The 26,229-nt window shown below is 37.1% G+C and overlaps 1 protein-coding gene across 1 annotated transcript in view; it reads right to left on the reverse strand.

The window, feature by feature from the left end:
* Positions 1–729: 729 nt before the first annotated feature.
* FCHO2 (FCH and mu domain containing endocytic adaptor 2) overlaps positions 730–26,229 on the reverse strand; it is a 123,333-nt gene continuing 97,833 nt past the window's right edge. The window contains exons 19-25 of the mRNA XM_057494400.1: positions 24,831–24,942; positions 21,140–21,295; positions 20,647–20,779; positions 13,740–13,939; positions 12,872–12,936; positions 3,478–3,642; positions 730–3,157 (exon numbers count right to left, since the gene is read on the reverse strand). Of these exons, the coding sequence (XP_057350383.1) occupies positions 3,135–3,157; positions 3,478–3,642; positions 12,872–12,936; positions 13,740–13,939; positions 20,647–20,779; positions 21,140–21,295; positions 24,831–24,942 (854 nt within the window). The 3' untranslated portion in view covers positions 730–3,134. The remainder of the gene's footprint in view (positions 3,158–3,477; positions 3,643–12,871; positions 12,937–13,739; positions 13,940–20,646; positions 20,780–21,139; positions 21,296–24,830; positions 24,943–26,229) is intronic.

Below are 26,229 nucleotides of genomic sequence, written 5' to 3' on the forward strand. Positions count from 1 at the left end.
GGGGCAGGGGGAAGAGGCCTGGGTTCCTGAGCTGCTGTGTAGAGCAGAGGTCTTCCTCTAACCTCCTCAGGAGTGTGATGTGAGAGCATAGCATTTTTTTAGTGGTAAGCTTCTGAGGATCTTGGGGTTATGACAGCAGTTAGCATCATTCACTCTAAGAGGCAGGAGTAGGGGTAAGGAGAAAAAGAATGACGAAAAAAAGATGAGCACGTGGTATTAATGGTAAGAGTGCTACCTGTTCTCTGCACAAGTGGCCCAGCCATTTCCTATATGAACTAAAGTCCTTTGTATGATGTAGGTTTGACAAAGTTTTCAATGTTTACGATGAACTCTTTTTTCCTTTTTTTTGCTTCTTTCTAAACTCACTGGTTTTTGAAAGGCTTGATGTTCCTGATTACCTCTTTGAAAGAGTATGGTTTTAAAATTACGATGGTGTTCCTAAGCAACTGCTCATGAGAAAAGTCTGCTAAAGCTTAACATCAATTTAAATGGACTTAGAAAGATAGAAATAATCCCCTGTTAAACAATTTCCATATTTTTGGGTTATTCTCCAAATGAAGTTTTCCTTTATGACCAATTAAAACTAAAAGATCAATCTATATGCCTGTCCAAATAGTGATATGAAACTCAAAACCAATTACTCATTCCTTATCTTGCTTATCTTTGTCCTAACGTCTATGACATAGCTACTACTAGCAACAGAAGTACAAACACACATAAACCAACTGCTAAATTATATATTACATGTTTATTAAGGGTACAACTATGTAAAATTTACATTTTATGAAAAAAATCAAAAATATTTACAAAATTTTGTAAAATTGCATTGTCTAATTACAACTCAAAGTAGTAAATAACAATTCTTACTAACTCACATTTGTTAGAGTTCTGTGTTTACAAATTCTTTTGTAAAGAGGCAGCTACAAAGTTTATCAACTGTACATAAGCAAGAACCAGCTTGCTAAATACATTTCTCATTGAAAATCTGGTCTTTTTTACACCATTAGTGGATTTTTAAATGGGGAAAAAAATCAATATAAACTCATGGCTTCAAAATTGTAACCTGCACTCAATACAAACCTATGTATCAACACTTGGTCTGAAGACTGTGGTAATCAAGAAAGTGCAGAAGTTTAACCATTTCACTAGTTTGTCCATTTTAAGGTAATACTTGAGTAAAAACAAACATGGTAAGTATAATGGTGTCTGAATCCAGTAATAAAATATTAACTGCCCAACAAAAGCAGTCTGACTGCAAAGCAGTTAAAGTTAAGATTCCAGTAAGGGTCTGTAATTGGCATTAAAAAAGAGCACAATGTAAGTTAGAAATTCTGATTTTGCTCACTATTTAGTAAAGATGAACATCTTCGAAAACTGTCTTATGTGCTGCTTTAGTCAAATCTAAATTTAGAATTGGGCTAACACTGAATATATAAAAAAGCACATACTGTGTTACATATTGCTAATAAATTTTCTGCTGTATTTAGTAGAGCAAAATGTTATGTAAATGTCTAGTAGGGGTTTCATTTTCTGTAAAGCTTAAGAGAATAATTAGTGGTTTTATATAAATTATCACATATAACACAACCTATCACTTCTATGCAAAATGCAGGACACTGGTATTTATCCTTATAAATAAAATTCCCATTTGTAGATTATAGAACTTTGTCCAAAATATTTAACTCCTTCAATTAACCAGGATTTCCTATCAAGTTAGGTTTTTTACTAGTTAATATTAGTTTAAGAAATGCTTAACCCAATCCGTCACTTCAAATAATTTCCCTATTTTTGGCAGGGGACAATTAAATAAGAATAAAAACATACAAATTGGTAGTTTTTCCAATCACTGAAATGAAAACAAGTGATGACAGTACTTCTCTCTCTAATGCCCAAACTAACCTTTTCTTAGGATGTGTTCTTCATAAAATACTATGAAAAGTCATGCTCACAACACATTAAGTAAATACACATTTCCAATGATAAACAGTGAAATGTTAACTTGAGAGTTAAAATACCAGTTACCAATTTGCCATTATAGTTTTTCAGTTTTAAGATTTACATATTCTTGATGAGGTTACAGTGGAATATCTGAAGTAATTTTTTTCCCCTGTAAACATATGCCATTAGGTATATTTCTCTTTCTAGTGGCTACAGTGTATCACTAAAGAAGTGAGCCAGGACTTTTAAGTATAAATTAGCCTTTAATTATTCTGAATTCCCTTCCCAATTGCAACCAAAGGTATTGACAAAAATTGCAATTGTCTTATAAAAATGCTTGACCACCCTAAGGTTCTGAACTGAAGATCTGGACTGTGAGGAAGAAAGTAGGCACAATAATGAACACAAACTGGATAGGCACATTTCTGGTTTTTGTTATTGTTTTAAAAGGCACACATTATGCAATTCATATAAAAATAAATTAAATCTACAGCATTAATTCATCAAACAATCACAACTTCTATAAAGTTAACTAACTGCAGAAGTAAATTTCTCTGCTGTCTTTTGTAAGCTTATTTTAAAACACATTGCACTTGAGGATAAAAAATAATCGTTAACGCCATTTACACTTTATTATGTTTTATGAGAATCAAATTATAAATTTTTGGCATATACCTTGGACTCTGGTCTGATTACTTTATGGCACATAAACTCAATTTGATTGAGTGTTCTAAATTAACATTATCTAAACCTTAAAATTCATGTTCTGTTTGTCTCCAATATCAAACTTATGAAATTTCAAAGTGATCTCTAACTCTAAAAACTTACGGGAAAGCTAAATCAGTTCTCTGCTTGCTCTCCTGACATTTTAGGGCTGATATTATACCACAACTCCTTTTCTCAACAGATACTGAATATAATTAAAATTTTCATCCTATGAAAACTTCATTTCACTGAGAATCTGTATAAATGTGCTTCCTGAATATTGTAGATGATCATTTACAGCACTGAAAATCATTTCAGTGCTATTTCTTTCAATGACTCACTTCAATAGTGCAATTTAATGTTTGTAGTCAGCTCAATTAAATATGTCTGAAGTTTCAAAGACATAAGTTAGAATAGTGTTTGGAAAGAACAGATAATGCAGAATGGCAGGTCGGTACTACTCCCTCGAGCCAACTGCTTTCCCAGGTCCATCAACAATCTGCCAGATACCGTCCTGAAAAACACCAAGCAGACCCTTTGCAATTACAATTTCAAATGAACTCAAAGGAGGACGTTTTCACTGTAGTTACAGATACAGAACCCCAGTTTTCATCTACTGTTTACAATACATTAGAATCAGAGCACAGGTGTTCAGCTATACTGACCACAGGTACTCTTTTCCAGGTAGGTGTGTCTCTACTTGGTACCTTGTGCCAAAGGTCAAAGAAACTTCCATGCCTTTAGATTATAAACTGTTTGACTGTCATTTAGTAACTTATTGTTAGAACATAGATGTTTCCCACATATACTAGAAAGTTAAATCACCCAACTTACCAGTGGCAAACCGCTTCTTTACTAAGGAAAGCCTATAACCAGTGCCTATAAGTTCAACATCTACTCCTGAGAGGGTACTTCCCTCACTGAGGAATTGTACTGCAAGTGTTGTGGGCTTACTGGGTCCTTCTGCAAGATCAAATTTTGCTCGGAGGGACCCAGAACCTGTAAGGAAAAGATTAAAGAACTTACACAGGGTAACACATATTTCCCAGCCAAACAAGCAAGTAACCTAAACCCTGTTAATCCTATGCCAGCTTCATGAAATGTGTACAGTAAATGAAGCACTGCCCTGTTTTCACATCAGATTTAGTGAATTTGAATTTTTGTAAGTCAAAGAAAAGCATGGACTAAGATTATTTAATACAAATCCTTAGATGTGTTTACTATTGAGATTCCTATGTTATGCAGATGTTGAAGTGAGTCAAAAGAGAAGAAGGAAGTTACTGAGGGCAGCTGAGAGGGAAGCCCTACGAGGGATACAGAATAAAGTCAAAAGGTAATGGCTCACGAGTACCACATCATGGGGGTGGGAGCAGTAAAGAAGGAAAGACAGCTAAGATTGGGAAGCACTGTATCAACATTGCAATTTTCTACTCACCTTTCTTTAACTGTTCAAAGAGCTGTGAACTGCTTAAGGGTTTAACAGTTAAAATTGAACTGTTCTAGCATTATGCCAAATAGGTATTTCTGAGCTGTTTTTTCAATATAACCGTTTATTCAGCATAACTCAGTCTAATAACATAACAGCATAGCAGAAACAGCAAACCAAGTAAAAGGACGAATATGATAAATACTGTAAAAGAGCTCTTAGGAATTATGAACACAAAAGCACATAAAATGGTGGTGGGGATGACAGTGCAGTTTAGAGAGAGGTAACCACAGCTACAGAGATGGGAGGAGACCTGAGAGCACATGACCCAGTTTTAGGGAACTGTATCTACACTAGCAGAGCTGGAGGTAAACACACACGTGGAGGAGCGCGGCGGAAAATGAGACCAGTGTGGTGGCGGGGAAGACGCTCTGAATATCTCTACTTGCCATAATAAGAAATAACTGCAGGGAGCCACCACCAAGATAAGGAAGACAAAAACATTTCGTCTTAGTGTCTTAGAAGGGTAGAGAGGCCAAAGATGGAAAGTAGGGAAACCAACTACAAGTCAGTGAAACAGCCTAGGACTCTACATGACAGGAAAAGGGAGTTCAAACTAGGCGGGAAAGGCAAGAAGGAAATGTTGCATTTGAAAGGTATGTAGAGGAGGTAGAATCAAGAAGTAATAAAAGGTGCAGTCTAAGAGGTTTCCCAGGTTTCTGGCTGGGTGAAGCAGACAATTGCTGGTAGCAGGAGTGACACTGTAATAGCCTGCACAGCAGATGAACATTACAGAGAGAAATCTGGAAGAAGACACCGTAAGACTGATCCATCCGATACTACTATGCCCGGGTGCACAGATCAGATGGAAAGACACTGATCCCTAATTCTTGTTTGTTTGTTTAAAAATTTTTTTTTATTTTGTTATCATTAATCTACAATTACATGAAGAATATTATGTTTACTAGGCTCTCCCCTATACCAGGTCCCCTCCACAAACCCCTTTACAATCACTGTCTATCAGCATTGCAAAATGTTGTAGAATCACTACTTGTCTTCTCTGTGTTGTACAGCCCTCCCCTTTCTCCCACCCCCCCATGCATGCTAATCTTAATACCCCCCTTCTTCCTCCCCCCCCCTTATCCCTCCCTACCCACCCGTCCTCCCCAGTCCCTTTCCCTTTGGTAACTGTTAGTCCATTCTTGGGTTCTGTGAGTCTGCTACTCTTTTGTTCCTTCAGTTTTCCTTTGTTCTTATACTCCACAGATGAGTGAAATCATTTGGTACTTGTCCTTCTCCGCTTGGCTTATTTCACTGAGCATAATACCCTCTAGCTCCATCCATGTTGTTGCGAATGGTAGGATCTGTTTTTTTCCTATGGCTGAGTAATATTCCATTGTGTATATGTACCACTTCTTTATCCATTCATCTACTGATGGACATTTAGGTTGCTTCCATATCTTAGCTGTTGTAAACAGTGCAGCAATAAATATAGGGGTGGATCTGTCTTTTTCAAACTGGAGTGCTGCATTCTTAGGGTAAATTCCTAGAAGTGGAATTCCTGGGTCAAATGGTATTTTTATTTTGAGCATTCTGAGGAACCTCCATACTGCTTTCCACAATGGTTGAACTAATTTACATTCCCACCAGCAGTGTAGGAGGGTTCCTCTTTCTCCACAACCTTGCCAACATTTGTTGTTGTTTGTCTTTTCGATGATGGCAATCCTCACTAGTGTGAGGTGATATCTCATTGTGGTTTTAATTTGCATTTCTCTGATAACTAGCGATGTGGAGCATCTTTTCATGTGCCTGTTGGCCATCTGGATTTCTTCTTTAAAGAACTGTCTATTCAGCTCCTCTGCCCATTTTTTAATTGGATTATTTGCTTTTTGTTTGTTGAGGCGTGTGAGCTCTTTATATATTTTGGATGTCAATCCTTTATTGGATCTGTCATTTATGAATATGTTCTCCCATACTGTAGGATACCTTTTTGTTCTATTGATGGTGTCCTTTGCTGTACAGAAGCTTTTTAGCTTGATATAGTCCCACTTGTTCATTTTTGCCTTTGTTTCCCTTGCCCGGGGAGATATGTTCATGAAGAAGTCACTCATGGTTATGTCCATGAGATTTTTGCCTATGTTTTGTTCTAAGAGTTTTATGGTTTCATGACTTACATTCAGGTCTTTGATCCATTTGGAGTTTACTTTTGTGTATGGGGTTAGACAATGATCCAGTTTCATTCTGTTACATGTAGCTGTGCAGTTTTTCCAGCACCATCTATTGAAGAGACTGTGATTTCCCCATTGTACGTCCATGGCTCTTTTATCAAATATTAATTGGCCATATATGTTTGGGTAAATGTCTGGAATCTCTATTCTGTTCTACTGGTCTGTGGCTCTGTTGTTGTGCCAGCACCAAATTGTCTTGATTACTGTGGCTTTGTAGTAGAGCTTGAAGTTGGGGAGCGAGATCCCCCCCACTTTATTCTTCCTTCTCAGGATTGCTTTGGCTATTTGGGGTCTTTGACGGTTCCATATGAATTTCTGAACTATTTGTTCCAGTTCATTGAAGAATGCTGTTGGTAATTTGATAGGGATTGCATCGAATCTGTAGATTGCTTTGGGCAGGATGGCCATTTTGATGATATTAATTCTTCCTAGCCAGGAGCATGGGATGAGTTTCCATTTGTTAGTGACCTCTTTAATTTCTCTTAAGAGTGTCTTGTAGTTTTCAGGGTATAGGTCTTTCACTTCCTTGGTTAGGTTTATTCCTAGGTATTTTATTCTTTTTGATGCTATTATGAATGGAATTGTTTTCCTGATTTCTCTTTCTATTAGTTCATTTTTAGTGTATAGGAAAGCTACAGATTTCTGTGTGTTAATTTTGTATCCTGCAACTTTGCTAAATTCCGATATTAGTTCTAGTAGTTTTGCAGTGGAGTCTTTAGGGTTTTTTATGTACAATATCATGTCATCTGCAAATAGTGACAGTTTGACTTCTTCTTTACCAATCTGGATTCCTTGTATTTCTTTGTTTTGTCTGATTGCCGTGGCTAGGACCTCCAGTACCATGTTGAATAATGGTGGGGAGAGTGGGCATCCCTGTCTTGTTCCCAATCTCAGTGGAAAAGCTTTCAGTCTCTCGCTGTTCAGTATGATGTTAGCTGTTGGTTTATCATATATGGCCTTTATTATGTTGAGGTACTTGCCCTCTATGCCCATTTTGTTGAAAGTTTTTATCATGAATGGATGTTGAATTCTGTCAAATGCTTTTTCAGCATCTATGGAGATGATCATATGGTTTTTGTCCTTCTTTTTGTTGATGTGGTGGATGATGTTGATGGACTTTCGAATGTTGTACCATCCTTGCATCCCTGGGATGAATCCCACTTGGTCATGGTGTATGATCTTCCTGATGTATTTTTGAATTCGGTTTCCTAATATTTTGTTGAGTATTTTTGCATCTACGTTCATCAGGGATATTGATCTGTAGTTTTCTTTTTTGGTGGCGTCTTTTCCTGGTTTTGGTATTAGGGTTATGTTGGCTTCATAGAATGAGTTTGGGAGTATTCCCTCTTCTTCTATTTTTTGGAAAACTTTAAGGAGAATGGGTGTTATGTCTTCTCTGAATACTTGATAAAATTCTGAGGTAATCCATCTGGCCCAGGGGCTTTGTTCTTGGGTAGTTTTTTGATTACCAATTCAATTTCGTTGCTGGTAATTGGTCTGTTCAGATTTTCTGTTTCTTTCTGGGTCAATGTTGGAAGGCTGTATTTTTCTCAGAAGTTGTCCATTTCTCCTAGGTTTTCCAGCTTGTTAGCATATAGGTTTTCATAGTATTCTCTAATAATTCTTTGTATTTCTGTGGGGTCCATCGTGATTTTTCCTTTCTCATTTCTAATTCTGTTGATGTGTGTTGACTCTCTTTTTCTCTTAATAAGTCTGGCTAGAGGCTTATCTATTTTGTTTATTTTCTTGAAGAACCAGATTTTTGCTATTGTTTTATTCTTCTCAATTTTATTTATTTCTTCTCTGATCTTTATTATGTCCCTCCTTCTGCTGACCTTAGGCCTCATTTGCTCTTCTTTTTCCAATTTCGATAATTGTGACATTAGATTGTTCATTTGGGATTGTTCTTCCTTCTTTAAATAGGCCTGGATTGCTATATACTTTCCTCTTAACACTGTTTTTGCTGCGTCCCACAGAAGTTGGGGCTTTGTGTTATTGTTGTCATTTGTTTCCATATATTGCTGGATCTCCATTTTAATTTGGTCATTGGATCCATTGATTATTTAGGAGCATGTTGTTAAGCCTCCATGTGTTTGTGAGCCTTTTTGTTTTCTTTGTACAATTTATTTCTAGTTTTATACCTTTGTGGTCTGAAAAGTTGGTTGGTAGGATTTCAATCTTTTGGAATTTACTGAGGCTCTTTTTGTGGCCTAGTATGTGGTCTATTCTGGAGAATGTTCCATGTGCACTTGAGAAGAATGTGTATCCTGTTGCTTTTGGATATAGAGTTTTATAGATGTCTATTAGGTCCATCTGTTCTAGTGTGTTGTTCAGTGCCTCCATGTCCTTACTTATTTTCTGTCTGGTGGATCTGTCCTTTGGGGTGAGTAGTGTGTTAAAGTCTCCCAAAATGAATGCATTGCATTCTATTTCCTCCTTTAATTCTGTTAGTATTTGTTTCACATATATTGGTGCTCCTGAATTGGGTGCATATGTTTATAATGGTTATATCCTCTTTTTGGACTGAGCCCTTTATCATTATGTAATGTCCTTCTTTATGTCTTGTTACTTTCTTTATTTTGAGGTCTATTTTGTCTGATACTAGTATTGCAACACCTGCTTTTTTCTCTCTGTTGTTTGCATGAAATATCTTTCTCCAACCCTTGACTTTTAATCTGTGCATGTCTTTGGGTTTGAGGTGAGTCTCTTGTAAGCAGCATATAGATGGGTCGTGTTTTTTTATCCATTCTATTACTCTGTGTGTTTTGATTGGTGCATTCAGTCCATGTACATTTAGGGTGATTATTGAAAGATATGTACTTATTGCCATTGCAGGCTTTAGATTTGTGGTTACCAAAGGTTCAAGTTTACCTTGTTTACTACCTTACTGTCTGACCTCACTCGCTTATTGAGCTGTTATAAACACAGTCTGATGATTATTTCTTTCCCTTCTTTTTCTTTTTCCTCCTCCTCCATTCTTCGTATGTTGGGTGTTTTGTTCTGTGTTCTTTTTAGGAGTGCTCCCATCTAGAGCAGTCCCTCTAAGATACCCTGTGGAGGTGGTTTGCGGGAGGCAAATTCCCTCAACTTTCGCTTATCTGGGAATTGTTTAATCCCTCCTTCATATTTAAATGATAATTGTGCTGGATACAGTATCCTTGGTTCAAGGCCCTTCTGTTTCATTGCATTAAATATATCATGCCATTCTCTTCTGGCCTGTAAGGTTTCTGTTGAGAAGTCTGATGATAGCCTGATGGGTGTTCCTTTGTAAGTGACCTTTTTACTCTCTCTGGCTGCCTTTAATACTCTGTCCCTGTCCTTGATCTTTGCCATTTTAATTATTATGTGTCTTGGTGTTGTCCTCTTTGGATCCAGTCTCTCGGGAGTTCTGTGTGCCTCCGTAGTCTGAGCAACTATTTCCTCCCCCAGTTTGGGGAAATTCTCAGCAATTATTTCTTCAAACACACTTTCTACCCCTTTTTCTCTCTCTTCTTCCTCTGGTACCCCTATAATGCGGATATTGTTCCTTTTGGATTGGTCACACAGTTCTCTTAATATTGTTTCATTCCTGGAGATCCTTTTATCTCTCTCTGCATCAGCTTCTATAAGTTCCTGTTCTCTGGTTTCTATACTATCAATGGCTTCTTGCATCTTATCCATTCTGCTTATAAATCCTTCCAGAGTTTGTTTCACTTCTGTAATCTTCCTCCGGACATCTGTGACCTCCCTCTGGACTTCATCCCTTAGCTCTTGCATATTTCTCTGCAGCTCTGTCAGCATGTTTATGATTTTTATTTTGAATTCTTTTTCAGGGAGACTGGTTAGGTATGCCTCTGCAGATCCTTTCTCAGGTGTAACTATCTTGGTCTGGACCTGATTTTTTGCCTTTTCATGGTGATTGCAGTGGCTGTAGACAGGTTGCGGGTGTCAGCTGGGAGAAGAAAGTCCTTTCCTGCATGCTGGATGGATGGCTTGCCCTTCTCTGCTGCCTGTGACCGCTACCTGCACTCCTGGAGCAGCCACCAGGTTAATCTCCTAAGCTGCTGTGGGTGGGGTGTCCGTCAGAGCAGCAAGGAGCCCTGTGGGGAGTGGCAGGCACACCAGGTGCGCTCCTCCATGCTAGCGGCGACCCTGCCGGGCAGCTGTGTAGCAGCAGCAGCCTTTGGGTCTGGCCCGGGCGGCTGTGTGTTGGGCTGGGATTCCGGTCAGCTCCTGGAAGCATGCCTGCTCCCTCTGGCTCCGCTGCTGGTGTACACGGGGCTTTTCCACGCAGGCTTCTACCAGGCTCTGGCTTCACTGCCGCTGGTGCGCGTGAGCCATGCCCGGGCTGTTCGGGTGCACCACTGCGGGCTAGCCCTGCAGTGCACGGTTCTGCTCTTGGTTCCTTCTAGCGCTTCTGCCCCCGGCATGCCCCCACTCTCCTGCTACTGGGCCCATGTGTCGGGGTCTGCGCCAGTTGGAGGAACGACTGACAGGCTGTCTAGTCCTTTGAGGGGCTTCAGAGCTGCACTGCCTCTGTTTAGGGCACCTAAGTTCCCTCAGTATTCCCAGCTGCCTGGACAACTTTGTCCAGCTATGGGGTCCCTGTCTCTTTAAGACTTGCAGAAAGCACTCGCTTTTCTTTTGTCTCAGGTGCGCCGGTTGCCGGGACCTGCCCACAGGTTTTGCTTTTCTGTTTCTCTAATATCCAGCACCCCATGCACCTTGTGTCTGCGTTCCGGGTGTGAATTTCTAGAGCTGGTTGTTTAGCAGTCCTGGGCTTTCACTCCCTTTCCTGTTCTGACTCCTTTCTTCCCGCCGGGCTTTGGGGTAGGGGAGCATTCGGGTCCCGCCTGGCCGCGGCTTGTATCTTACCCCCTTCATGTGATGCTGAGTTCTCACAGATGTAGATGTATCCTGGCTGTTGTACTGCATCCACTGGTGTCTCTTTAGGAATAGTTGTATTTATTGTATTTTCATAAATATATATGTTTTGGGGAGGAGATTTCCTCTGAACTACTCATGCCGCCATCTTCCCGTGATCCTCTGATGCCTAATTCTTAACCACTGTCTAAGCCCTCCCTAAACTTGTATAATTCTTGAAATGCAACTCAATTCTGTGGAAGTTCTACCACAGGCAAAGAGCAGCGACCTTGGCAATCCTTAAACTTTACAATTATTTCTGGTCCCTCTTCTGGACATAAAGCCAGAACAGAAACAGATTTCTATTTTACAGTGTTCTAATTTGGATATTTCTTTTTAAAAGTTGACTAACCAAATCAGAACTACATTTGTACGATTTTTCCATTTCCTCACACAGACACTCTGATATCTGAAACAACAGAGGATAACTACTAAAATATTTGGTTAGAAAATTTGTCTTATTTTTGAGAGAATGAATTCTCCTCCTGCTAAGAATTTAAGTTTCAGTAAATAGAGGAAAAATACATCCTTTCTTTCCCACTAGTTATAAGCCCTTAATTCAAGTAGGATTTCTGGTTTACTTCAAGTTTCAACTAGGAATTTCAGTTTTATCCCCTCAAAAGCCATATAGTTGGCATAAAAGTACAGTCGGCCACCTGAAAATAGGCGACCTATAAATACCAAACAGCAACACAAAATTGCAGATTGCCTTCAGTATTTCACCCAATGCGTAGTTCTCTAGAAAAAGGCACCATTGGCAGGTATATAGTGAATAAATACAGACTGTTTCTGGCCTTTATGCAAAAATGCCTTTGAGAATAACTGATGTTTTATGTTTTGATCATATTATGCTTAAAATGTTCAAACAGAAAAAGCTTACCGAACTTGAAAAGCCAAAAAACCTACTTAATAGGAGATGTTATTGGAGATTAATTAGGCATTCAAGAGGACAGAAGAATTCTCTTCTCATTAAGAAAAATGTGAATAATTAACGTTAAAGACTTGATTCTGAGAATTCTAAACTGAGTTAGGGGAGATACTAGGAGTGATCAGCTAGCAGTCTTTTCCTTTGCACTGTGATCAAAAACAGATTGAAACTTGGTAGGAAGAGGCAACTAACCTACCTGCTTCTCCTTAAAATAATTATCATGGAATTGAAGGCAGTTGGTTAGTTAGTTTTACTAAGGAGAAATGACCAAGAAAGGTTATCTTAGGAAGATGGAGTAGGCAAGGGAGCTTTTTAAAGTCTAGAAGCATCTACATGATTTCTGGGGGTCCTAGGAGACCCTATTAACAGAATAAGCCTAAAGAGTGTGTTAAATCTGTTTCAATAAGTCATCAGATTACCTGTGTGGGATAGATCTATTTCTTTAATTTATTAGGTATTTTTTTCTTAATGTTAGCATATGAACATAAGAAATATTTACATATTAGGTGTATGGTTACAGCAAAACAAATTCTTTTTCTTACAGAGAAAGCCTATTCAATCTAGAGGGGAAAAATATTCTGAATCTCAACTGGTCCACTCTTATTTAAGGTGTTAACTTCCACCTAGTGGTTGATTCTAGAACTGAACACATGAAGTTCCAGGAGAAAACTTTCCATAAACATTCCTAAAAATCCATTTTCAGTAACATCACATTATTCAAAAAAAAAGCATGCACACACTTACCTCCATTATCTGATTTTTCTGAAATACCAGACAGTTTCCAGAAGGCTTTCATCTGTTCTGCATTCCTATAAGAACAAATATTTTCTGATTAAGTATGGTATCTTCTACATGGATGGGCACTCAAATGCATTTTAAGTATGCACTAAATTTACTTTCAGGAGTATCACCTGGTGAAAGTGTGTTTATGATATAAATAGATATAATGCTATATTCTTTCTCAATTAATGGAAATTTACCAAATTATGTAATTCTTCTAATTTCTACTAGATAAAGGAACATAGATGGCTTAGTACCTACATTACTCAAGGAAAACATACTTTTATCAATTAAGCAAATATAGTAGTCTATACTACTAATAATAGAGGGAACAAGAGGTAGTTAAGAGATGGAATAACTAATACTAAACAGATGTGTTCCTCTAGATATGCTAGATGCTGTATTTAACCCTTTAAAGGTTAATATTAGGCCTCTTGAATGCCTAATTAATATTTGCTTATATACTTTAGGTGCTCCTATGATGGGTGCATATTTACAAATGTTAAATCCTCTTGTTGGACTGTGCCTTTATCATTTAGTATTATCTTTATTCTTAAAAAAAAAAAAGAAGTCTAGAAAGGTCACACAATTTACATACAGGCAAAGTTGTACTGAATCATTCAAGTCTGGGTGGTGACAAGGCTAGTTTTATTTATTTCTGTACTGAGGCTACCATGGCTTGACTAGTGAAATGAATATCATCTTTTATAGCAGGGGTTATCTGGGAAAATGCACTAAAGCTTTTCAAACTTACAACTTTCAGAACTTGGGGTCTAAAAGTTGGGGGCCGCAACACAAATTTAGCAGGAATTGAGAAATCTGCTTCATTTACCATATTGCAGGGGGAAGAGACTGCATATTTGTGACCCCTCCATCCACTGGTACCACCACCTGTATGTTGGAAAGTACACTTGGTGCCACCATAGCTTCTGGGTTGTACTTATAATCCACTCTAAGATCTGTGGTACCAGCACTACATTTCCAATATGTTGCAAGATTTAGAGGAGTGGACTGAATACCATTTGATGATACCTTTAATGAGAAAAGAAACAATTGTCTTTGGCCTGAAAAGTAAACAAGTCATGTTAACGACACGTATACTTAAAAACAAGAGTTCACAGAATCAAAATAATGAGGGCGCTATTGCTAGACAGAGTAAAGAGGGCTCATCTCAAAGGAGTAAGAGTCACTCTGAAAGTGTGGACCTATGACTGCCTGTACCAAAACTTCTGTGATGCTTGTTTAAATACAAATTCCCCTGGCACCAAATGCAGAAAATCTGATTCAAGAGCCCAGGTACAGGGCCCAGAAATCACCATGTTACCAGATGATTCTTATTTATGCATGTAATGTTTGAATACTTTTCAACATTCAACACAGAATTCTAAGATTCTTTATGAATTTTAAGAATTTAAATTTAAAAGAGAAAAAAAGGATGCAGGTCTTGTATACCTGGAATTGAATACTTCCAACTTCAAAAGTTTAGTTTTAAACACAAGACCCAGTAGCCTATGTTTCTAGGAAACAGAGTAAAATGGTGCTGCTTAAGTTGGCCTAAAGTTTATTCCAAGTATTTATTTGTCATTTATTCAACAAACATTTATTTTGGCTATAGGAAAAGTTTCTATAAGAAATTTAAAATTATTATTGATGCAATTTTCCTTCCCTGCAATTAATATGATGCAAAATTCCTTCCAATTCTTCAGTTCCTTGCTCAAATGACTTCTTTTGAAAGGGACCTACTCTGATCACCCTGTTTAAATTTACAATGAAAACTGCATTTTCAATCTGCCTTACCTTATTCTACACACTTTTTCCTTTCTTGCTACCACAACATAATAATTTACTTATTAGGTTACTGTCTATCTCCCCATACTACAACAAGCAACCAGCAAGCACTGAATAATAAATGTTTGTTGAATCAATGATAAATAGGACAAAGACATTCTAAACTACTTGTATACACTGTGAAGTGATCATCACAGTAACTCTGGTTAACATCCATCACCACATATAGTCACAACAATTATTTTTCTCATGATGAGGATTTCTAAGATCTACTCTTAGCAATTCTGAAATATATTATTATTCTTAGTCACCATGCTATAAATTACATCCCCATGACTTCTTTATAACTGAAGTTGTACCTTTTGATGACCTGCATCCATTTCACCAGCCTCCCAACCCCTAACTCTGGCAACCACCAATCTTTTTCTGTTATCTGCAACCTTGGCTTTTTATTTGTCTGTTTATTAAATCCATATGTGATACCATGTGGTATTTGTCTTTCTCTGCTGACTTACATATCACCTAGCATAATGTCCTCAACCCCTGCTGTTGCAAATGGCAAGGTTTTGTCCTTTTTCGTGGCCAAATAGTATTCCATTATACATGTATAACTCTCTGATAGGGATTATACTCAATCTGTAGATTGCTTTGGATAGTATGGACATCTTAACAATATTAATTCTTCTAATCCATGAACATGGAATTTGTTTTCCTCAATTATTTTCATCTTCTTTTACAGTTTTCAATGTACACATCTTTCATCTCCTTGGTTATATTTATACCAAGGTATTTTATTATTTTTGATGCAATTGTAAATAGGGTTTTCTTAATTTTTCTGATAGTTTATTAGTGTACAGAAATGCAAAAGATTTTTGTGTACTGATTTCATAATCTACAATTTCACTGAATTTATTCTAAGTGTTTCTTTGGTGGAGTCTTTAGAGTTTTCTATATATAATGTCATTTGCAAATGGTAACAGTTTTACTTCTTCCTTTCCAAACTGAATGCGTTTTATTTATTTTTCTTGCCTAATTGCTCTGGCTAAGACTTCCAATACGATATTGAATAAAAATGGCAAGAGTGGACATCCTTGTATTCCTGATCATAAAAGAAAAGTTTTCAGATTTTATCCAGCTGAATATGTTTGCTGTGGGCTTGTCATATGTGGCTTTTATTATGTTGTGGTACATTCCTTCTATAACTATCTTATTGGGAGTTTTTATCATAAATGGATGTTGAGTTTTGTCAAATGCTTTTTCTGCTATCTACTGAGATGTGATTTTTACCTTTCTTCTTGTTAATGTGGTATACCACATTGATTTGCAGATAATCCCTGCAATAAATCCCACATGATCACAGTGTATGATTCTTTCAATGTATTTGTTGAATTTGGTTTGCTAATATCTTGTTGAGGATGTTTTAAATCTATGTACATCAGGGATACCGGCCTATAATTTTCTTTTGTTGTGTCCTTGTCCTTGGTTTTGGTTTTAGAATAACACTGGCCCTATAAATTAGGTTTGTAAGTACTCCTTCCTTATCTATTTTTTGAAGAGATTGAGAAAGATTTGTATTAATTCTTTAAATCTTTGGCAGAATTTACCAGTGAAGACATCTAGTCCTGGCCTTGGTTGTGAGGTTTTGAGTAGTGATTTAATCTCCTTACTAGTAATGGTCTTTTCAGATTTTCTGTATCATGATTCAGTCTTGGAAGGCTGTATGTTTCCAGGAATTTATCCTTTTCTTCTAGGTTGTCCAATCTATTGGCATATAATTGTTCATAGCAGTCTCTTATAGTCTGTATTTCTGTGGACTCACTTGTAATGTTTCCCCTTTCATTTCTGCTTTTATTCAAGCCCTCTCTTTTTTTCTTGGTGAGTATAAAGGTTTGTCAGTTTTGTTTATCTTTTCAAAGACCCATTTCTTAGTTTCATTGATTTTTCTTTTTTTGTTGTTGCTATTTCATTTATTTCTGCTTTGGTGTTTATTTTCTTCCTTCTACTAGCTTTGGGCTTCATTTTTTCTTCATTTTCTAGTTCCTTAAATTGTAAAGTTAGGCATTTTTTGTTTGTTTCTTGAGGTAGGCATCTATCAATATGAACTTTCTTCATAGAACTGCTTTTGGTGCATCCCCTAAATTTTGATATATTGTTATTTCCATTTAATTTTCTCGAGGTATTTTTTTTTTTAAAGATCTCTTTTGGTTTCTTCATTGAGCCTTTGGTTGTTCAGCATCATATTGTTACCTCTCCACACATTTGTTAATTTTCCAGTCTTCTTATAATTGATTCCTAGTTTCATAACATAACTAATATATCTCATATTAGTCTTTTAGGCAGCATACACAGATGGGTCTTATTTTTATCATCCATTTAGCCCACTATGATTTGAGAATTTAGGCCATTTACATTTAAAGTAATTATTGATAGCTATGTACTTATTGGCTTATTGTTCATTGTTTTTCTGGCTGTTTTGTAGTTCCTTTCTTCTTCTCTTGTTCTCTTCCTTTGTGGTTTCATGACTTTCTTTAGTAGTATTGCTTATACTCTTTTCTCATCCTTTGAGTATCTAGTATAGGTTTTTGCTTTATATTACCATGAGGCTTACAATAAAAACCTATATTTGTAATAGTCTATTTAAGCTGATAACATCTTAAATTTGAACATGTTCTAAACCTCTACATTTTCATTCCTCCCCATTTTGCTTTTTATGTCGTATTTTATCTTTTTACCTTGTGTATCCCTTAACTAATAATTGTAGTTATAGTTATTTTTTACTACTTTTAAGCTTTTAACCTTCACACTATGTTTATAAGTGACTATATTTGCCTATACCAGTGAGATTTATACTTTCATATGTTCTCTTGTTTCTAATTAGCATTCTTTCTTCTCAGCTTAAAGAATTCCTTTAACGTTTCTTGCAAGTCTGGTTTAGTTCCTTTTGCTTTTGCTTATCTGGAAAACCCTCTATTTCTCCTTCAATTCTGAATGAAAACTTTGCCATGCAGAGTATTCTTAGTTGGAATACTTGGTTTTTGTCTTTCAGGACTTTAAATATAGTGTGACACTACCTTCTGGCCTGTTAAGTTTCCGGTGAAAAACCTGCTGATAGCTTTATGGGGATTCTCTTATATGTAACAAGTTGTTTTTCTCCTGCTGTTTTTAAGATTCTCTTTGTCTTTAACTTTTGACATTTTACTTATAATGTGTCCTGGTGTGGGTCTTTTTCAGTTCATCTTATTTGGAACTCTCTCTGCTTCCTGAATCAGGATGTGTCTTTCTTTCCCCAGGTGAGGGTTTTCAGCCATCAATACTTTAAGTAAGTTTTCTGCCCCTTTCTACCTCTTCTGGAACCCCTATAATGCAAATGTTAGTCCACTTGGTATTTTTCCTTAAGTCCCTTAAGCTGTCTTCACTTTTTAAAATTCCTTCTATTTGCTGCTCTGGTTGGGTGAGTTCTAATTGCTCTGTATTCGAGTTCACTGATCCTTTCTTCTGCTTCATCTAGTGTACTGCCAAACCCCTATAAGTGTATTTTTCCAGTTCAGTTGTATTATTCTTCAGCTCTGATTTCTATTTGGTTATTTCTTACATTTTCTTTCTTTGTTAAAGTTCTCACTGTTCATTCATTCTCCTGAGTTTGGTGAGCATCTTTAGGATGAAGACATTGAACCCTATTGGTAAATTACTTATCTCTGTTTCACTAAGATTTTTTCCTGAGATTTCCTCTTCTTCAGTTTCGAACATACTCCTGTCATTTTGCTTGACTCTATTTGTTTCTATGTATTAAATGAAACAGCCACCTCTCCCAGTCTTGAAGGAATGGTACTGTGTAGATGAACCTTTTTGTTCAACCTTGCCATAGCTCGATTGTCTCTCAAACCTTTGTGATTGTCCAAGCAGCCTATTTTATTTTTAGTGGCTCTCTGTTGAGGGTGTGTGAAGACCTGAGCCCCAAAAGGGAGGATATCAGTCAGCACCCAGAGTCAGGCTGACTGTAAGCCAGACCCTCAGGCAGCAGCTATTTAAGTAGCAAATATATATGGTGCTGTGGGACCACAAGCATAAGCCCTGCCGGCCATCAGACCAGGCAAACTGGAGGTGTTCCCTGGGTAAATGTCATAAAAATCTAGGCTCCAAATAAGTGTATAAGCTCTTTTCTGGAAGAAACTACTAAGCTGTAGCAAGGCAGAGGGTAAGTGTAAAGATAGCATGACCCAGCCTACATTCTCTGAGAGCACCTCTGCAGGTCTCCAGATGCGTGCCAAATGTGAAGCCTGCCCTCAGGCCAAAGCTACCAGATGAGTAAATAGGCTTCTTTTACAGAATGACTGGGGGTGTGTTTCAGTCTGCTGTCTGTGCAGTGCCCTCGGGGTGGAAGCCTGCCAAGAACTGTCTTTCTGATTGTTACAGTCCCATGGGATCGTGGAACACAAGCCCCCAACCCTGGCCTCCACAGCCAGGTGATTAAGGGACATCCCCTAGGCTGCAGCCACTAAAACTGGGGCTCAGATATGTTTAAAAGCTCACCTCCTGGAGAGACTTATGTGGCAAAGGGACATGCTAACATGGCACCCACCAAGGAAATATGAAGTCTTAAGAGTTAAATATATATATACACACATTTTATATATATATATATAAAATGTGTGTATATATATATATTACATTTTATATATACAAATTTATATATATATTTTTTTATATACAGAATATATATATATACACACACACACACACACACACACAAACACATATATATGGCACCCGATGGTTTTACCAAGGGAGAGGGAGAACACTAGAATGGTACCCACCAGCATCTCTGTCCGGAGAGAGTATCCCAACAGGTCCCAGACTCTCTGGCTCATAGTTCAGGATTAGTAAATGAATCTCTTTTATATATAGTCTAGATGCCTCTCAAATAGCTGCTTATGCACTGGGCACTCACTGAGTCCATGTGCAAGCCATTTCAGAGCCGCTTCTTAGATCACTATAGGCCTTTGAGGCTTGAGGAGGCATTGGTTTTCAAAGCCGGATGTTTTGGGGGCTCATCTCTCAGGTGCAGGACCTCCAAAGTTTGGGTGCCTGATGTGGGATATGAACCCTTGGCTCCTCAGGGAGAAGCTACAGGTTTGTGAGTTCCCTTCTGTGTGGGGTAACATCCAGGGGTGGGGTTTAGAGCGAACCTTTAGCCTCTCCTACCCACCTCAATGTGGACTTTCTTTCCTTTCTTGATGAGGAGTTGTTCAGCTAATTTTCAGGTCTTTTACAGAGGAAAATGTTCTGTATGTAGCTGTGGATTTGGTGTGTCTGTGGAAGGAGGTGATTCCGGATTTTCCTATGTCACTATCTTGGGCTCCCTCTCTAGGTCTGATTTGGTTTTTTTATTGTATTTTTTTCTCCATTAGTTTTCATAACTGGTTATTTTAAAACACAGTAACTTTTGTATGAATTTTTAAACTTACCACTTAACTAAATTCTCCTATAACAAATAGCTTCTCGATTGTCTCGAGTTTTCCAAGTATGTATCACCTATATGTAGTAATAATTTTGGTTCCTCTTTTCCAATATTTATTACTGTTTTTTTTTTCTTTTGTGTAATTGTAATTACACATCCAGACAAATCTTATACAGTAACAGAAAGAAATCATGGATGTCTTTGTCATTCCTAACTTTGACTGCTTTAGGTGTTTCATTATTAAGAGTAATGCTAATAGTCCTTTCAGTTTAAGGACACATTCATAGATTTACTTAATATTTTAATCTGTAACAGATGATGAATTTGATCAAACTGGTCAAAATCTTCATAGGCTTAAGAGATTTTCTAACATTGAAAAATCCCCACATTCCTAGAATGAGCATTTGGCTATGACATATTATTCATTTAATAATCTGCAAGATTCTATTGTTAATATTTTAATGTAGGACTTTCAGAATGAAAGGACACTCACCTGATACTTTAATACATCTACATTAAAATAAGAAGCAGCTGGATTTTGCTCTGATAGCTTCTTGAGGTAGACAGTGACAGCTTGCATGTTCATCCAAAAATCTTTTGTGTTAGAATCACACTGTGATGGATCACTGTATATATAAGAAATAGTTTTGTTATTTTATTTGCCTTATTTTTACCCTTTGCCTCTTTGTTATAATGTGGTGACCTTGGAAAGGGCAGTAGAAATAAATCAAAAGATGGAATGAGCAAAAACTAAAGTTGGGGGATAAAGAATAGAACATAGCAGAAGCTTTACCTGAAAGATGATGATGGACGGACAATAGCGAGGTGTTTAACAAAAATTACCACCACCAACAAAACAAAAAGACAGAGGGCTGTTTAATCATAATAAATAATTTTGATATTGCCTTCAAACAGAATATTGCTTCCAAGAAGAAGAAAGTATTTCTTAAAAAGAAATTTTACCTTGAAAACAAAAGTACACAAACCTGAACACAAGTTGTGCATTTGGAAGAATTTGCTCTAGTTTGCTAATATTTTTCACCCTGAAGCATAGCACAGCTGGAGATGGATTGCCAGTGAAGACTTTAATAATTCCACTTGGAAATGATATTGTCATGTCACCAGTGATCTTCACAATACACCTGAAATTGGGGATTTTGAAAAATTTAAGTGTTTTAAAAGACAGTTTAATCTCCATTTAGAACCTATTTGGTTTAAAAAGCTTTTTATATATCTAAATGATCTTTTATCATAATTATGAAATTATTTTTTCAACGTAATTATAAAAAAATTATTCTATGTGAAATAACATACTCATCTAGCATCATCTTTTCCTAGAATTAAATTAAACTCCAAACACAAATACAAGCACACTGAAAACAGTCCCTCACTTGCTCGCCAAAAACATCCCCTGGCTGTTCCCTTAAGGACAGTGCTTCCACAATCCCCCATTGCAGCTATTTTTTTCCCTCCAAACTGCACAAAGTATTGGGTCTGATGGTGGCAGTGGTAGATGTCCTCCTTAGTGCCTCACTGCCTCTTCCAACTCTATATTCTTTCTTCTTCCCTAAAACCACAAGCTTCTTCTGAAACTCCTACCATCAGACTAAACTACTTGCTACCCCATCCTTTTCAAGTCATGTCAAAACTCTCATTTTCTGAAAATTTTAGCCACTGGTTTGTCAATCTCTGTATCACTACTGCTATCACAATTTCTAGTGATTTCAACATCCACTCAGACAATCTTTTCAATACTTTGGTCACCTAGTTCTTCAGCTCCTTACTTCAAGTGATTCCAACCCACCTCAGCCACCCTGCAGCCCCTCCATAATCTCAATTTCAGACTCCCCACTCATCTAATCTCCACTTCCTAGTTTTCCCAACTCATTCTGTCTGGTATTACATTTCCAACAATTCTCCAACCTCATCAGAACCTCCACCACCCATTGTCCCTACCACCTTTGTCACTAATCTTCACTCATTCTTTTACATTCTCATTTCTTCCTACCTAGGTATTTCCTAGGCCATCATTATACACGATCCTTTGCATAAACCCTCCCTTGTTTTTTTTCACTTGACTCTGCTTGCCTGGCAAAACAGTCTTGACTAAAATGAGCTCCTCACCTACAGGTGAGCATGACTAGAGAAAAACAACCATTTAGGCAAACCTCTCAATTGGGCCCTGTAGTGTCACCTGACAATTCAACATTTCATTTCCCAGATCTTTTCATACCTTCACCTTTCTTCTCTAACCTGCAATATTCCCTCCCCCAACTCATAGACAATGACCTCAAATTTTTCTAAGGAAATAAATTCAAGAAACTTGTTCTTCATTCTCTATTAAACTACTGCATCACTATGTATTCATACCTTCTGCCTTCCCCTCCAGTTTTAAGAGATGATCAGTTTACATAACTAAGGCCAATCCTTTTGCTTCTGCACTAAAGCTCATCTCTTCTTACATACTAAAGGACTCCACTCATACAACTAACCCCTCTCCTTCCTGCAGGTTCAATTTCTTCCATAAAATTTGGATCTTTGCCAATAGCATACAGACATACTGAAACATATCATCTTTAAGAAATATAAAAACTAAAATAAAACCCTCCTCTGATTCAACTCTCTTTTTATCCAGTTACAATCCCATGTCTCTGCTTCAACTTAGAGCAAAGCATTGTGAGAGTTGTCTACATTTGTTCTTTCCAAATATAGTTGTCTGTATTTGCATCATCTCCTGAACTCCCTCCAAGCTTGTTTTCATCTCCAACACTATATTAAAATTGCTCTTGTGAAGGTTACCAATGACCTCCATGTTGTCAGTGGTAAATTTTTCCTGACCTGTCAACAACATCAGATACAGCTTCACATCCTCCTTCATGAAAGGGTTGATTCTTAGTTTCTGGGGCACTGTTCTACAGATTTTTCTCCTCATTCCCTTGTTGCTTGCTGTCTCTCATTCCTTTACATTCTCATTTCTTCCTACCTAGGTATTTCCTAGGCCATCATTATACACGATCCTTTGCATAAACCCTCCCTTGTTTTTTTTCACTTGACTCTGCTTGCCTGGCAAAACAGTCTTGACTAAAATGAGCTCCTCACCTACAGGTGAGCATGACTAGAGAAAAACAAGCTCCTTTGCTGGATCATTCTCATCTTCCTTTTTTTTAAACACAGGAAGGGGCTAGGATGTAGTTCTTATCAGCTCTCTACTCCCTAAGGCCCTTAGCTTTAAGTATTATATGCAAGTTAATGACTGCTAAATATTTTATCTCTAGCCTGGACCTATGCCCTTAACTCCAGAATCACATATTCAACTACCAACTTAATATCTTCACTAAGTTGCCTTAGTTACTTCAAACTTAGCAAACTACTCCTTCGGCAAATCTTGACAACTTTTTCAAAATATCTTCAGAACCTCGTTACTACTCACCATCTCCTCTGCTAATACCCTTAGACAAGCTACCATCACCTCTCACCGGGACTTCTATGCTTAACCCTCTCTCTCTCTCTGCATCTACTCTTGGCTCCTTCTAGTTTATTCTCCATATAACAGCCAGAGTGCTCTTCAAAAACGTTAAGTAACCTCATCACTCCTCTGCTCAAAAGCCTCCACTGGCTTCCCACTTAACTTACAATAAATTCCAAACTCCTTATCATGGTCTACAGTTCCTAGTTGGGACCATGGATTTGTCTTTGACTACTGTCTGCCTTAGTGATACTTGAATATGCCAAGCAAACTTCTACCTCAGTCCCTTATACTTGCTGGAATGCTCTTCCCTCAGATATCTGCATGGTTTGCTCCTCAATGTCTTTGAAACATCTGCTTAACTTAACCTCAAGGTTTTCTCTGATCATTCTATCTCATATAGTAGCCCTTTATTATAATTCTCTATCCTCTTACCCTGATTTATTTTTCTTCACAGCATACATCAATACTGCTACTTTTCATGCATAACATTAGTCATTCAGCATACATTCATTCATCAAATATTTGAGTGCTTACTTGTGCAAGACTGTTGTAAGTGCTAAGGATACTTTAAGTAAAACAATACAAGCTCTGAGGAGAAGAACTTCATTTTACCATGAGTGAAAACTAATAAACTTTCTTTCATGATAATACTAGTTTACAACAATCTTACATACAGTAAGCACTCAAATATTTAATGAATGAATGTATGCTGAATGGCTGTTACACATGAAAAGTTGGAGCAGTCTCATTAATCTAAATATCATTTTAAGAGAATGAGGCTAAAGCAATCCTGCAAGAGTTTCATGTATTAAACATGCATTCTAGGTCTCTCTTGCAAATACAACACTTCCTTCCACCAAAGATTCAGGCCAAGATTGAGAGTTCTATCCCCATCTAAGTTAGTTGCCATCATCCTTCTCTACAGATGTCAAAGAACAGATGTGTCGTATTGGTTATAAAGCCTATAAAAAATCTGGGAAGAAAAAAAAAACTACACTACTGATTATAGTGTGTTTTTTTTAATTTAAAGACAATCCCTCAATGACTATATTTGACAGCAAAAGGTAGGTATACAAGTAATACAAATCCTTAACTTTTACAGAAACAAAATATAACTCTTAAAATTAACCGAGCCCCTTCCTCAGACAACACACACACTCTGATGCACACATGCACACACACACACGTGTTATTTTTTAAAAACTAACTTGGTGGGATCTGCTCCTTTAAAGTAGGCGTTAACAGATTCTGTAAGGGCAACTGCCACAGGTAAAGTGTCCTGATTTCCAAGGCTCACAGGGCTGGGACCTCGTGAAACACCTAGAATACACAATTCATTTGTTAAATCCTACAGAAAGACATTTATTAAATACCAAGACAGATTCACAATGTTAGCTTGTCACAAATGACTCTATTACTGGTTTCAATGATGCCCCAAGTATAAACCTGGAGGTTAAGACATAGAGCATAAAACAAATTGGAACATAATGCAAAGGACAAAAAAAAAATCAGGAGAATGTCACTTTTTTTTTTTTAAACAGAATGATAGAGAATGGCTGGGTTAAGGAATGTCAGACAGAAAAAGCCCTTCATCTGATGAGCTAATATTACTCAAGCATGGCTTCAAAACCATTCAGATACTAAACTGTTTCACATTCTACCAGTCACATACTTTAAGACATTAAACTGGACTGTTTTATTTAAGCTATTTCCATCCATTAGATATTTCTGAGTAGGGTGATGTTTCATATCCTATTTACTATTTTAATTCTTTTATCTCTTTTTGCCTAATGACTGTATTGAAGTCCCACAATAGCTGGCCTTGACAACTAATTATTTTCCCTTAAATAACCTATACAAATGGATGTGCACATACAGTCATTGATAACATTAATGTGTGCTACTGCTTTGACATTAAAAATAAACTACAAAGTTAATTCTTTTCAATTATCTGATTTGGGTATATAAAATGATAATTCTATAAATAGTTTCCCTGTAAATTATTATGCCCATTATTGAAATATTAGCAAGTAAAGTACTGGGAATCTGGGAAAAAACCTGAAACTCCACTTAACATTTTGGCATATACCCTTTTGTATTTCCTATTTTTGTTTTCCTTTCAAGCCCATACTGCACATGCATACTTCAAAAAAGTGTTTGACATAGGAAATATGCACTTAAGTCCTCCCCCCCAAAATGTCCAAATTTGTATTATTCAAAATAATATCTTTTAGAAATAAAACTTTCCTTGTATTTATAAGGAGAATATGCATTCTAATTTTGGTTTAACTGCTCCATACTTAAAAAATTGTATATTTTGAAAATGCAGAGAGTTTAAGTGATACGTTATGAAATTATCAATGGATATCTTTGTGGAATTCCTTTGAGCTCAGAAGTAAAAAAGAGAGGCTCACTCTCAACTATTTTCTACCTTTATGGCTCTAACTTTAGCTCACTATGTATAGGGTTTTGATGTGAGAGCTTTTGCTCTGGTAGTTTAGGTATTGTAATGTTTTTAAACTGACATCTTCACCTTTTCAAATAACTTTGTCTCTGGTTCAAAGAGCCTCAGAGGTAAGATTTACTGGTATTTCCTAATGCTGAGGA

This window comes from Manis pentadactyla, chromosome 2 (genome assembly GCF_030020395.1).
Source record: "Manis pentadactyla isolate mManPen7 chromosome 2, mManPen7.hap1, whole genome shotgun sequence".
In the NCBI taxonomy this organism is placed as follows: domain Eukaryota; kingdom Metazoa; phylum Chordata; class Mammalia; order Pholidota; family Manidae; genus Manis; species Manis pentadactyla.